Consider the following 11,550-nt stretch of genomic DNA (forward strand, 5'->3'; position numbering starts at 1 on the left):
TTGGCCACTCCTTTTGTTTAGTTGTAGGAAACAGAATTCCAATAGTCTATGTTAGTGTTCAACGAGCCCCATGCGTACTCGCCCAGTCCATATTCAAGTTGGTCCATGAGATCATCAGTGAAACCCATGTCAAAGGCTTGCGAACCTTGGATGGTTGGAATGTCGGGAAAGTCCCCAAGTATCAAGTGATCTAGGTTTACCCGCTCTTGCTGCTCACCAACCGATTGTAAATGATCTGTAGTGGTGGCGTGTATGCCCGAGTGTAGCGCACCTGCGTTGAGTAGATGATCGGGGTAGATTTGCGTATCATGGGTTGGGAGCTGTTGACTATTTGGCTGAATTGGGTTTTCGGGGACATGCTCTGACACCTGTGTTGGAGACGCAAAACGATCTTTGACGAACTCTTCTTGAATGACGCTGAAGACAGTGGCAAAAGAACCTGCGTCTGGCATTTTGTCTTTGAAGTAGTTCAACAATGAGCTGCAAGTGTTGAGTGTTGGCAGAGTTTCGGTATTAGTAACGAAGAGCTCGTCATTGTCGGTCAAAACACCCAAGATAATGCAATAGATCACAGTTAGACCTGCTGTGAAGATCATCTGAAAGTAGCTGCGTGTCCAAGTGATAGCATCTTTGCGTCGGAGGTCTGCATACAGTTGTATTGTATGTATCGCTGATTGATAGCACACTCTCAGTATTTCCTTTACAATGGACGTGCCGGAGAACTGCCGCGCTGGTAGGTTGTGTATGGCGCCACGGGCAAGCAGAAGACGGTCCTTCTCGTACATAAAGTCATGCCATGCAGACCGCTCGTACAGACATTTGGGGTCTACGAAGACCGGTACTGACGACCGCAATGCGCGGAGCTCTTTGTCGAATTGCGAAAACGATGAGTATATGTGGCCTATCGATTGGAATCCGGGCGTCCGAGTGCTATCTCCACTATGGTATAAGGCATGCTTTCGACCAGTATAGAAGGCGGTATGGACCCGAGAGCTTAGCCGTCGCAGCTTAATGCAAAACAGGTTAACTGATAGCTCGCTTGGGTGTAGGTCCGTGACGATAGGAACATTTTCAAGTGTATTTGCACCAGACGCCACAATTGTCTCGTCGTCAGCGTCTATCGGTAGTGCCATGCCTATTTCTGACTCGAGTAGAGCGAAAGGACGTCCCAATATGCCCGAGCTGTAGCGATCATGAACGTAACATTCCCAGAAAATCCTTCGCTGGTGTTGTTCTTTCAATAGGCTCAGGCCTTCCTGTGCCCGCGAATGAAGACCCCATTCGATACATTGTCGCATGCACAAGCGAGATATCTCCCATATTGACGCATCAATGTGATGATACATGCCGAATCTCGCTATCAGCAACAAATTCTGGATGGCTTCCGCATCTTTGATTAATGGCATGCCGTGGAGGTAGTCCTCAGCAGCGAGGTAATACCCATACGGATGCTCAGCATTTTGGCTATGGTTCTGACAAGCGCGATGCCTTGTCGTATCGCTGATCGCGAATATCATAAAGAGGCGAAAGTAATCCTGGGCCGAGGGTCTCTCTGATATCGATGCGACGGAGTACACCCTGCCAAAGACATCCAGCATCTCGCTACGGAGGAGAAACGCGTGATGGACATGGAACCGAGTGAAATAGTTGTCGAACAGTTGTTGCGCTCGCGCGAGTGGTGGTAGTGCGCTAACGACGGGTCGATGCCTATCAATGCGAGGGCGCTTTGCAAGCTGCTCGAGTATCTGTGCGCGATGATGTTGCCATTTGCTGTCAGAGAGGATGTTCTGTAAGAAGCCCAATCCGCTACCGTCGCCGACAAATCCGCTTTGGGTTCCCGAGCTCGCTGCCGTCTCAGGACCTGTTGGTGTCCGACTGGCAACGTCCGATCTCTCGGTAGAGGCTGGTGTCACGACACTCGTGTCGTAAACACTGCTCAACCTACGCTGCAGGTTGAGTTCCTTCTCTTCAAGCTGCCGGATGTAGTCACGTGCATACTGCTCGCCAGTAATTGGATCGACAATAATGCATGCGACGTTCCCCTTCCTACAGTGTGTGCACTTGGGTGCTTGTCTGTCGCACTTGACTTTGCGCACTTTGCACTTCTGGCATGCGGGCAGCTGGTATTCGCGCTCCTCCATAGTGTTACATGATCGTGAAACCGGGCTTGCAGGTCAGTGGTTGACGTTTGTCGGACGTCAATGGAGACAGAGAGGACGGGTGGCTGGGGCGGTCCCGCATCTAGGGCACCCACCGTTCTAAGGTAGGCGGTGCTGCCATGCGAGATAGCCGAAAGCATGCGGGGGTCGCTACCTGGACACGTCTCCCAAGACCATCGCACAGAACGCGCGACTCATTAAACACCTATTCCTAAATACCACATTACTCCATTATCCTGTGCACGTCTTCCGAAAAGATGGCAGTATCCTATAAGCAGCGACATGTACACAACTGGTGACAAGCTTTTTATCAAACCATGCAACAGCTCGCCCTTCAAGTACCGCAGTTGTCTCTCTACAACATTTCGGTCATGCCTGGATGAATCCGACCTTTCCGCTCATGCTCTGGAGGAAGCAGAGTTACGAGATACGATTTTGACATCCTTTGAACATGTCATCTTGGCGGGCAAAAGCTGTCGGGAGTCAAAAAGGACCAATGTCTGTTGTCATCAAACTACACACGTACTTGGAATACACGCGCAATCGACTCCGGATTCTTGGATTCCGGACGATCCGCGTGCGCTTTAAACTTTCAATATTAAGCCGTGCTCGGCCCTTCATCGGCATCTGCGCATACAAAGATACAAAGTACACCGGTCTCTTCGCCTGCTACATTCTCCGTTACCTTCCAGACTCCAACGATACCCGACTTCGGACTAAAAAGCCAATCCAATTTGAACATCCAACACCATGGCGATGATCGCAGAGATGGTGAAAAACAAGTGGGGCACACCGCCCAAAGAGTCCACCGAAGCGTTCGCAGGACGCAACGTCCTAGTTACCGGTGCCACCTCTGGGCTAGGATATGCGGCAGCAGCCAAGTTCGCGAAGCTAGGAGCCTCAAAAGTCATCATCACAGCACGAGACGAAACCAAAGGCGAGGCGACTAAGAGCAAACTCGAAGCAGATGTCGGCAAAGCAGGTCAATTCGAAGTCTGGCAACTAAACATGGACTCGTACGATAGCATCGTCAAGTTCTCGCAGCGGGCCGTCACCGAACTGGACCATCTGGACGTGGCTATTCTGAACATTGGGATCTTTAATACTGCGTATAGGCAGTCGGAGTATGGCTGGGAGCAAGACTTACAAGTCAACACGCTTTCCACGATATTGCTCGGCATCCTCCTCTTGCCAAAGTTGAAAGAATCGCAAAAGCAATCAGGAAAGATACCCGTACTGCAGTTCGTCAATTCAGGCATGCACAAAGCTGTGGAGATCTCTGCCGACGTTCGAAACAAGCCTGCCATCCTACCAGAGTACAACAAGGAAGATACTTTCAGCGGCGCCCAGAAGCAATACGGCTACTCGAAACTCCTTCAGAGATACGCGGCCATACAGCTCGCAAAGAAGATTCATTCCAGCGAAGTCATCATTACGGCAGTGTGTCCCGGAGCAGTGGTTACGAACATCGACCGCGATGTCAAGTTCCCCGGTGTCAAGCTCGTAAGGGCGATCGCGCATGCTTTGGCGTTTAGGACGGCAGACCTAGGCGCCAATATATACATCACTGGGGCCTCGCAGAATCAAGAACTACATGGGAGCTTTTATGCAAGCGATAAGATTGAGCTTGATGCGCCGAGTATTGTCGGAGAAGAGAACGAGAAGCTTGCGGTTAGAGTATGGAATGAGATTGTAGAGGAGCTGGCAAAGCATGTGCCAGAGGTCAAAGGGCACCTCTCGTAATACCTGTGAACTGTCTATACATAGTAGCATCACATGTCATCCACCGCGTGCATAGATGGGAAAGCGTTCAGCTCGTTTCTTCTGCTAAATACTGCGTCCACCTACTACATCATGTTCCCATTGCCGCCGCTGCTAGTTTTGCCGACTAGTTTGCCGATCGAAGCGCCTCAATGTCGGCTTATCAAAGATGATTTGGCGAGAGAATGCATGGTGGAAGCGTACTTCCATAACATTGTAGGCTAATTGATGATAACGTGCGATACTTGAGCATGCAGTGAGGTCGATAGTGTCGACACGTCCAGAGCGGAGGGGGCTAACGCGCGCTTTGACCATCAGCTCCACCAAAAAAGTTCATTCGGCAGGCGCGAACTTCAGTGCACCCATCTGCGCATTCACCCACCACCAGCCTCTGCCAGACATCCAGAGCATGGCGCCGCCTTCCCACTCGCCCGACACGTCCATCTCTTCCCACACGCTCTCCATCGGCTCCGCCCAACCACCGCCCATGGAACTTCAACCCGTCGCGGCGACTTCGCCTACGAGTCTGCTCACGAAACCGCTAGCCTTCCTCCAGCCCACCGCCCAGCTCAATGCGACATTCCTTGCCGCCGCGAAACAATATCTCGATCCAGTAGCCGCCGGTGTAAGCGCGTCACAATCACAGCGACAGCAAGATCTGCGCAAGAAGCGGAAGCGGGGCGGCGGCTACGACGATGATATTAGTGTGCTGCACCTGAAGAAGGTACACTTGGACGGATTCGGCGTGAACCAGGTGTTTGAACAGACGCGCAAGATCGTCGAAGCGACAACGGATGAGATTGAGCTTTCTTTGCCCGACCAGGAAGATGGCGTTGTGCCTATCCTTGATGGCGAGGAAGACGACGATGAGGGTATTGAAGAGGCCGAAGAAGAATACCACACCGAATCAGACATCGGCGAAGAGGGCGTGGATTGGGAATACGACGGTGTGGACGAAGACGAGGATGGAGATGCTCTCGATGGCGAGCCAGACGAAGAGGATATCGACATGGAAGACGGAGCCGACGGCATGTTCTCCGACGATGCGTCACAAGATGCGCCTGCGGAAACCTACCAACCCGATCCCAACGGTCTCAACGACGGATTCTTCTCCATAGACGACTTCAACAAGCAAACCGATTTCCTAGAGCAGCAGGATCAGAGGGGAGAGGGTGTCGACAGCGACGATGACGAAGTCAACTGGGAGGCAGACCCCATGGAAGACGGCCCATCCACAGGCAAAGCCAATGGTGTCGCGGGAGATGCATCAGACGATGAGTCTGACGAGGGCGGACCAACATTCGGCAACGTGGATCTAAATGCACCGGAAGGCGACAGTGGCGATGAAGATGATCTCGAGGACGGTGATTTGGACGGTCTTGACACTGGCATGAACGCCAATAACGTTATGTACAAAGACTTCTTCGCACCTCCCGCACAAAAAGCGAGCAAAAACAAGAACGGCAAGAAGCGCGGACGACCCAACCCCCATAACTTCCCCGAGAAGCAGTCGCAACCGGCAGAGGAAGTCGAGGAGGATGTGGAAGGAACCATGGCCAGGGTACACAGGGACCTCTTCGAAGACGATGACGACATGGAGAGCGAAGGCGACCTCTCCGACGTAGACCCGTCAGACCCGAAATCGAGACGATCAACACACGAGCGAAGACAGGCCAAGATTGCAGAGGAGATTCGGAAGCTAGAAGCAGCCAACGTTGCGAAACGGGAATGGCAGCTATCTGGCGAAGCTCGCGCAGCAGATCGACCAGTGAACTCGCTTCTAGAGGAGAATCTCGAGTTCGAACGAGCTGGCAAACCCGTACCAATAGTCACCCAAGAAACCTCCGAAGACATCGAAGCGCTCATCAAGCGCCGCATCCTAGCCGGAGAGTTCGATGAGATCCACCGCCGCCGACCCGACGACCTCGCCACAGGCCCCCGACGAGGCCGCTTCGAGCTCGACGACACAAAATCCGGCAAAGGCCTTGCCGAAATCTACGAAGAAGAGCATCTACGAGAGACTGACCCCAACTTCGTCGAAGCCAAAGACGAGAAGCTGAAGAAAGAGCACGACGAGATCACTGCGCTGTGGAAGAGCATATCCGCCAAACTCGACTCTCTCAGCTCCTCACACTTCAAGCCCAAGCCCGCAGCCCCCAATCTAGAAATTCGCACCGACGCGCCCGCCATTGAAATGGAAGACGCGCGGCCCACCGCCGGCGGCGAAGTCGCCAGCGCAAGCATGCTCGCACCGCAAGAGATCTACAAGCCCGGCGAGGACAAGAGCAAGACGGAGATTGTCACAAAGAGCGGTATGCCCGTTGCTCACGACGAGATGTCACGGGAAGAGAAGATGTCCAGGCGGAGACGTGCCAAGGAGAGGGCGAAGAAGGCTGGTCTTAATAAGCCCAAGGAGAAGAAGACGGAGGGCAAGGAGAAGAAGAGGGGCGAGAAGAAGCAGCTGATGAGTGATCTTAAGAAGGGTGGTGTGCAGGTCATTGGACGGAAGGGTGTTATCACTGATGTGGAGGGTAAGGAGGTCAAGGAGGCTGCGAAGAGAGGCGCCGGCAGCTTCAAGTTGTGAGTGTGCATACTGGTGTTTGACACGTCTTCTAAATCATACGAATGCATTCTCGAACTTTCAATACCAGACATCCTTATGCGCGTGTATGCATGGTTGCGCAGTTTGAAAATCCGGTCACAATTTTCTTGACATCTGCATATTATCTTTGAGTATGCCGTTCGACATTTCATCAATCCCATTGGTTGTCCCATGATAGCAAGTTACGCGATTTAGAGAATCGATAGTCTATAGAAGTCGATCTACCAGTACATCGCAATCATACTTCTCAATATATACATACACTTCATCATTCCAATCATATCCACATAACCCATTCCGTATCATCCCGTGTCAACACCCCCTACAGCACAACCATACCCACTCCACAACCGACAGCCCCCAACAACATGCCCCATATGCTCCAAACACCTGCAAAGCTCGCTTTGCTACTACTCGGCTGCACCTTATCCTCAACCCCTGACTGCCCACTCGCAGTCGCCGTACACTGCTCACCACACGCATACCCATTAGGACAGCAGTTCCCGCCTGCATCCGCCGCACAGCTATACCACGCACTGGGACAACTTCCCCCGCTCTCCCCCGCACCCGTAGGCGCAACGATAACAACACCGTTGGTGTTCACAATAGTATCCGTTTCCGGTAGCGCACAAGACCCTGTGGTCTGGCAATCGCGGCCAACGCGGCAACAGCCAGAGGGGTAGTACGCGCTGCAGACGTAGAAGCCAGCGGGGCAGACGTTGTCGCTGGGAGACGCGGCATCGGTGGTTGTTACGGCGGCGCTGGTGGGGCGGACGGGGGCGTCGGGTGCGCGGGTGCTGGATGGGTTGTCGTCGTCGCCGAGACAGGATGCGCCGGTTGCGCAGGTGCGGCCGTTCATGCAGCAGCCGCCGCCGAGGGAGGCGGGGCACGAGAACCAGCCTGTTGAGCAGGTGTAGGCGGAGCGGGAAGTTGATGTTGAGGTTGGTAAGGGGATGCTGCTAGTTGTGGAGGTGGTGGGTGGGATGACGGCAGCGGTTGTGGAAGTTGATGTTGAGGTAGGAGTCGCGGAGGTTGAGGGTTGGATGTAGGCTGTTGATGTGAATTCTGCGACACCTGTATGGGTTAGTATTCAGTTCGGTAGCATCATGGAGTCTGGAACTTACATCCAATACCCTGACACTTGAAGCCAGGCAAACAGCATCCTCCGTTCTGCGCATCAGGACAACTCGTATATCCACTCGCCTCATCGCAGCTCACACTGCCCGCGCAAGTCTGGCCCTGAGGACAACATCCCACGTCGCCTGCGCTTGAGCTTCCAGAGACACTTATACAAGTGCTTCCCGTGCCACAACACACATCCGGCGCGCCAATGCTCTCACAGCTCGTCGTTCCATCTGGACACTTGAACTGGCGATTCAACAGTATATCTCTAATGTGCATGCGCGCCAGCCAGTCGGATTGAGCGAGTGGACGTAGTGGCGAAAGAGCCTGCGACGTCGTATTGCCGAAGACATCATAGTCCGTTCTCTTGGACGATTGTGGTGACGGGGTATCTGCGGCGAATATCCAACTATCCAGCATGAACATCTCGCCCTCATCCAAGCTCATCTTCTTCACTCCGACTGGCTTCTCATGTTGCAGCCTCTGCTTGACGCTCAACCCCCGCTTCACATGTTCCTCGTCTTCAGGAAAGTATTTCAGGTGTTTGGGTACGTTGTGTGGCCATTGCGGTGGTGATTCGGCGAGTACGGGTGTTGCGCAGAGGGCGATGATGGCGGGTGGGAGGGACAGTAGGTGTGGTAGGTACATTATCAACGTCAATCAATGTCAATGTCAATGTCAATGTCGAAGAATAATTTGGTTCGGAGCAGGTGCAGAAAGAAGCACCGCGGACAAGCTTGTGGGAAAGTGTGGTTGCGGGCTCGTGGTTGGGGTGCAGTGGCTGGTGGAGCGCACCGGAGCTACGACTCAGGTAATTGGCGAGGCTGGGATGCGTTGGCGCCTCACCGCCGATGGGTGGGCAGGGTGCATCCTGGTGCCCGCCGTTACTGCGACGATGAGGCTCGTTTGACTAGTAGTGTGGGTTAAGATGCTGTGTGGTTTACTAGTATTTTGGCGTTTGGTGCTTCAAAGAGGGGACTGCCAAACGTCATGGCGGCATGCATGTTCCGCTGATTCCGAACTCTTATCTGCAGGGGCTTGTTGACCTCCATCCACCATGTCCATCTATCGTAGCCATCGACGCATATTATTACCTGGCCATCACGAGAGTTCCATATTGTGAGAGCCGAATGTCTATCGCGACTTGTAGACGAAGCGTACTGAGTAGTCCAATCAGCATGTTCGTCTTCTGATCAGGCTTCCTTGTCTGAACGCAGTGTCACTGAGCAGTCCACCCAACGAACACAGAAGCCGGTTACATGGCCAATTCCATTGTACATATGTTCAGATGATGCATAACGCGAGGGGAGGTCTCCGTCAATGGCCACCGACCGGTTTCCACAGCCAGTCGGCCAGCTAGTCTACTCCTTTTTCAACCCACCAAGATAGTGTTGCAGCGAGTATCGCGCGGACCTCCGTTTCCTCAGCCCGTCGTATCAACTGGTTATCTTACACAAACGACCCTGTTGTACCACCTGAGTCTGTCGAACAGCACGACTCTTCCACACCGATCAGGCCTGCAGACCCTTGCGAGCCTTGCGCTCACTCATGCGCTGGTTCTCCAGCATAGCCACCCAGATGAAGCAGGGCACAAATGCACAGGTCCCCATCAACACCATGATCTTCTGCGCATCGCCGAACGCGTGTACCACAGCCTGACGCTCCGGACTACCCCATGGCAGTGACAGCTGCATATTGATATTACCGTAGATCTGGGGAGCCAGGTGCTTCGATCCTTCAGGAAGGTATTCGACGAGCCTCTTGGGTACGATTTGAGCCCAGAGAGTGCCACTAACAGACTGACCGATCGCACCGCCAACAGCTGTGACGAGATTGAGAAGCGCGATAGCAACAGCGACTTGGTCGTGTGGTACAGCCATCATGATAGCAACCTGCTCCACATTGTAGAGCATGGCGCTCGCCATGGCGCCGAGTACCTCCACCAGGATTAAGATTGCTATGGGGGACTCGGGTGTCCGGAGATAGATTAACAAGCCAGTCATGAGTAGTTGGGTGGGGACGGCGATGACGGCGCCCCATTTGTAGGTATCAGTGTACTTCATCGCGAAGCTGATGATGATTGCCCAGGTGCACGAGACGATGTTGAAGATGTTCGTGATATATCCAGCCTTGGAAACAGAGAGCTGGAATACGACCTGCAGGTATGAAGAGTACATCATGCGGTATGAGCTAGTTACTGATGTCAGCACAGATGTCTCGCGGGTTTTGAATGACTTACTAAAAAGCGATCCAGGAGTTGCAACCGAGCAGGCATGCCGCAATGATCGAGCGGTTCTTCATGAGGTAGTATGGGAAGAGGGCATGACTAGCGTAGTAACGCTCCCATGCCACGAAGAGTAAGACGAGGCAGATTCCGAAGCTGACCATGCATATAAACATTGGAGAGCCGAAGCCATCCTTCTGGTAGACTGCAAGAGGCCACGGAAGAAGAAGCAGGGAGAATCCACCGGTGATGAGTATGACCCCGATCACTGTGACTGTTAGCAGGGAATTGAAGTCTCACTGCAAGTTGAACTTACCGTCAAACTCGATACACCAGTGCTTGGTGCTCTGCCAGACCGTTCTGCCGCTCGGCTCGCGCGAGATGACTCCCATCTTTCTTGCTCGCCTACCCATGAGCAAGAAGACGAGCCAGAAGGATATGGAGAAGACTGGTGTCATTATGGCAAAAGATCCATAGCCCCAACGCCAAGTGCTGTGGTCGAGCCAGGTTTCACCAAGCTTAGGACCAGCCTAGACATGACGATGTTAGTGTACGTTCAACCGACTTTCAGAAAGGGGACTTACGAAGGTGTTGACAACATAGGGGAATCCAGTGAACGCCATCCAGATCAAACGGTTCTGCATAAGCGCGGTATCGGCGATGAAAATGTTGAAGATGTAATCGACGCCGTTCATGCCTGTCCAGTAGATGACTTGCGCAGCGCAAAAGGTCTGGACGTTTTGGCAGAGGGCCATGAGAATGAGCGCTACGAGAGCACTGATCAGCATGAATCACAGACGCTGAAGAGCCAAGATAAGAGCCTTCCTCTAGCCTTTGCGCTTGAGGTTCACATCTCTCTCCGCAAGGTGTTGGGTGATTCGGAGTGGAAGGACTTACAAGCGACAATGAACATCAAGCAAAGAAGAAAGCCGTGTGGTCGACCAACAATATCAATGAACCTGGCGAGCGGAAGCTTCGATACACCTCCGACAATGTTCGCAACGATATCGGTTATAGCCGTAAGACCGTGCATCATGAAGGCAGAGGTGACGTAGGGTCGCCATGAGAAGTTGGTCTGTTGTTGGAGGGAGTTGACGAAAGAGATAAGCATGATCCTTTAGAATGTAAGCATTGTTGCGTATAACGCAGCAGCCCAAAACACAACGGGTAGAGGACGGTTTGCAACATCGAGAGGACTCACGCAGCATAAGCGGCAATCAGCCATTTCTTAGTCCACACAACAGTCAAGCCCTCCATATCAGCTGGACCCTTAGCCTTCTCCACGCCGATGCCCTCGGTAGCGGGAAAGGTGTTCATCGAGACATTACTGTCGTATTTGGCCGTGGTGCTCGGTGGCTTGACAGAAGAAGCATTGGCAGCGATCTCGGGGGTGTCGCAGAACTCGCGGCGCTCAGTGGGAGTCATCCCGGCCATCTTGTCGATTTGAGGGATATATCCGCTCGCCATGGTACACCTGCGGTCGCTGGTACTGCGCTTCATGTTTAGTTCCTGGTTCTCCGGCTGCAATTAGGGTGGACTAAGTACCTTTGTCGCGGAACGGATTCGACGGAGTTGCGACAGCGGCGAGATTGAGTAAAGAGCAAACTAATTGCGCTTGCGATTGGGTGTATGGTTGTTTTGCTTGGCTGACGCGGCGAGCAGATTCTAGAGACGCAGCTTGA

At 53.0% G+C, this 11,550-nt stretch overlaps 6 protein-coding genes across 6 annotated transcripts; 2 read left to right on the forward strand and 4 right to left on the reverse strand.

The window, feature by feature from the left end:
* Positions 1-17: 17 nt before the first annotated feature.
* BKA58DRAFT_311030 (uncharacterized protein) lies at positions 18-1,298 on the reverse strand (the record flags this gene model as incomplete). The annotated part of the gene is made up of 2 exons (XM_046167319.1): positions 18-956; positions 1,059-1,298. 2 exons carry the CDS (start codon positions 1,296-1,298, stop codon positions 18-20), a joined length of 1,179 nt encoding a protein of 392 aa, XP_046027078.1.
* A 639-nt stretch (positions 1,299-1,937) lies between these two features.
* BKA58DRAFT_310299 (uncharacterized protein) lies at positions 1,938-2,141 on the reverse strand (the record flags this gene model as incomplete). The annotated part of the gene is made up of 1 exon (XM_046167287.1): positions 1,938-2,141. A coding segment is annotated over one exon (204 nt), but the record flags the coding sequence as incomplete, so codon positions are not given.
* Positions 2,142-2,828: 687 nt separating this feature from the next.
* Positions 2,829-4,264, forward strand: BKA58DRAFT_115920 (uncharacterized protein). Its single transcript, XM_046164031.1, has one exon. The coding sequence runs from the start codon at positions 2,910-2,912 to the stop codon at positions 3,900-3,902; it is 993 nt and encodes a 330-aa protein (XP_046027080.1). The 5' UTR covers positions 2,829-2,909; the 3' UTR covers positions 3,903-4,264.
* An 18-nt stretch (positions 4,265-4,282) lies between these two features.
* Positions 4,283-6,720, forward strand: BKA58DRAFT_379233 (Mpp10 protein-domain-containing protein). The gene has a single exon (XM_046169791.1). It carries the CDS (start codon positions 4,330-4,332, stop codon positions 6,502-6,504), a length of 2,175 nt encoding a protein of 724 aa, XP_046027081.1. The 5' UTR covers positions 4,283-4,329; the 3' UTR covers positions 6,505-6,720.
* Positions 6,675-8,595, reverse strand: BKA58DRAFT_115926 (uncharacterized protein). Its single transcript, XM_046164032.1, has 2 exons — positions 7,647-8,595; positions 6,675-7,596 (listed from the first exon to the last, which is right to left on the reverse strand). The coding sequence occupies exons 1-2, from the start codon at positions 8,290-8,292 to the stop codon at positions 6,845-6,847; spliced, it is 1,398 nt and encodes a 465-aa protein (XP_046027082.1). The 5' UTR covers positions 8,293-8,595; the 3' UTR covers positions 6,675-6,844.
* A 401-nt stretch (positions 8,596-8,996) lies between these two features.
* Positions 8,997-11,335, reverse strand: BKA58DRAFT_453921 (major facilitator superfamily domain-containing protein; the record flags this gene model as incomplete). The annotated part of the gene is made up of 6 exons (XM_046174491.1): positions 8,997-9,834; positions 9,884-10,136; positions 10,185-10,398; positions 10,453-10,634; positions 10,766-10,983; positions 11,070-11,335. 6 exons carry the CDS (start codon positions 11,333-11,335, stop codon positions 9,156-9,158), a joined length of 1,812 nt encoding a protein of 603 aa, XP_046027083.1. The 3' UTR covers positions 8,997-9,155.
* Between the last annotated feature and the right edge of the window lie 215 nt (positions 11,336-11,550).

Source organism: Alternaria rosae (genome assembly GCF_020736505.1).
Source record: "Alternaria rosae strain MPI-PUGE-AT-0040 chromosome Unknown BKA58scaffold_3, whole genome shotgun sequence".
Taxonomy (NCBI): Eukaryota; Fungi; Ascomycota; class Dothideomycetes; order Pleosporales; family Pleosporaceae; genus Alternaria; species Alternaria rosae.

What these genes read in the sequence shown, in the direction of transcription:
- BKA58DRAFT_115920 (XM_046164031.1), top strand. Translation starts at nt 2,910, where the DNA reads ATGGCGATGATCGCAGAGATGGTGAAAAACAAGTGGGGCACACCGCCC.
- BKA58DRAFT_379233 (XM_046169791.1), top strand. Translation starts at nt 4,330, where the DNA reads ATGGCGCCGCCTTCCCACTCGCCCGACACGTCCATCTCTTCCCACACG.
- BKA58DRAFT_115926 (XM_046164032.1), bottom strand. Translation starts at nt 8,292, where the DNA reads ATGTACCTACCACACCTACTGTCCCTCCCACCCGCCATCATCGCCCTC. An exon ending in CAAGTGTCAGGGTATTGGAT is followed by an intron (nt 7,597 to 7,646) that starts GTAAGTTCCAGA and finishes TAACCCATACAG; the next exon opens with GTGTCGCAGAATTCACATCA.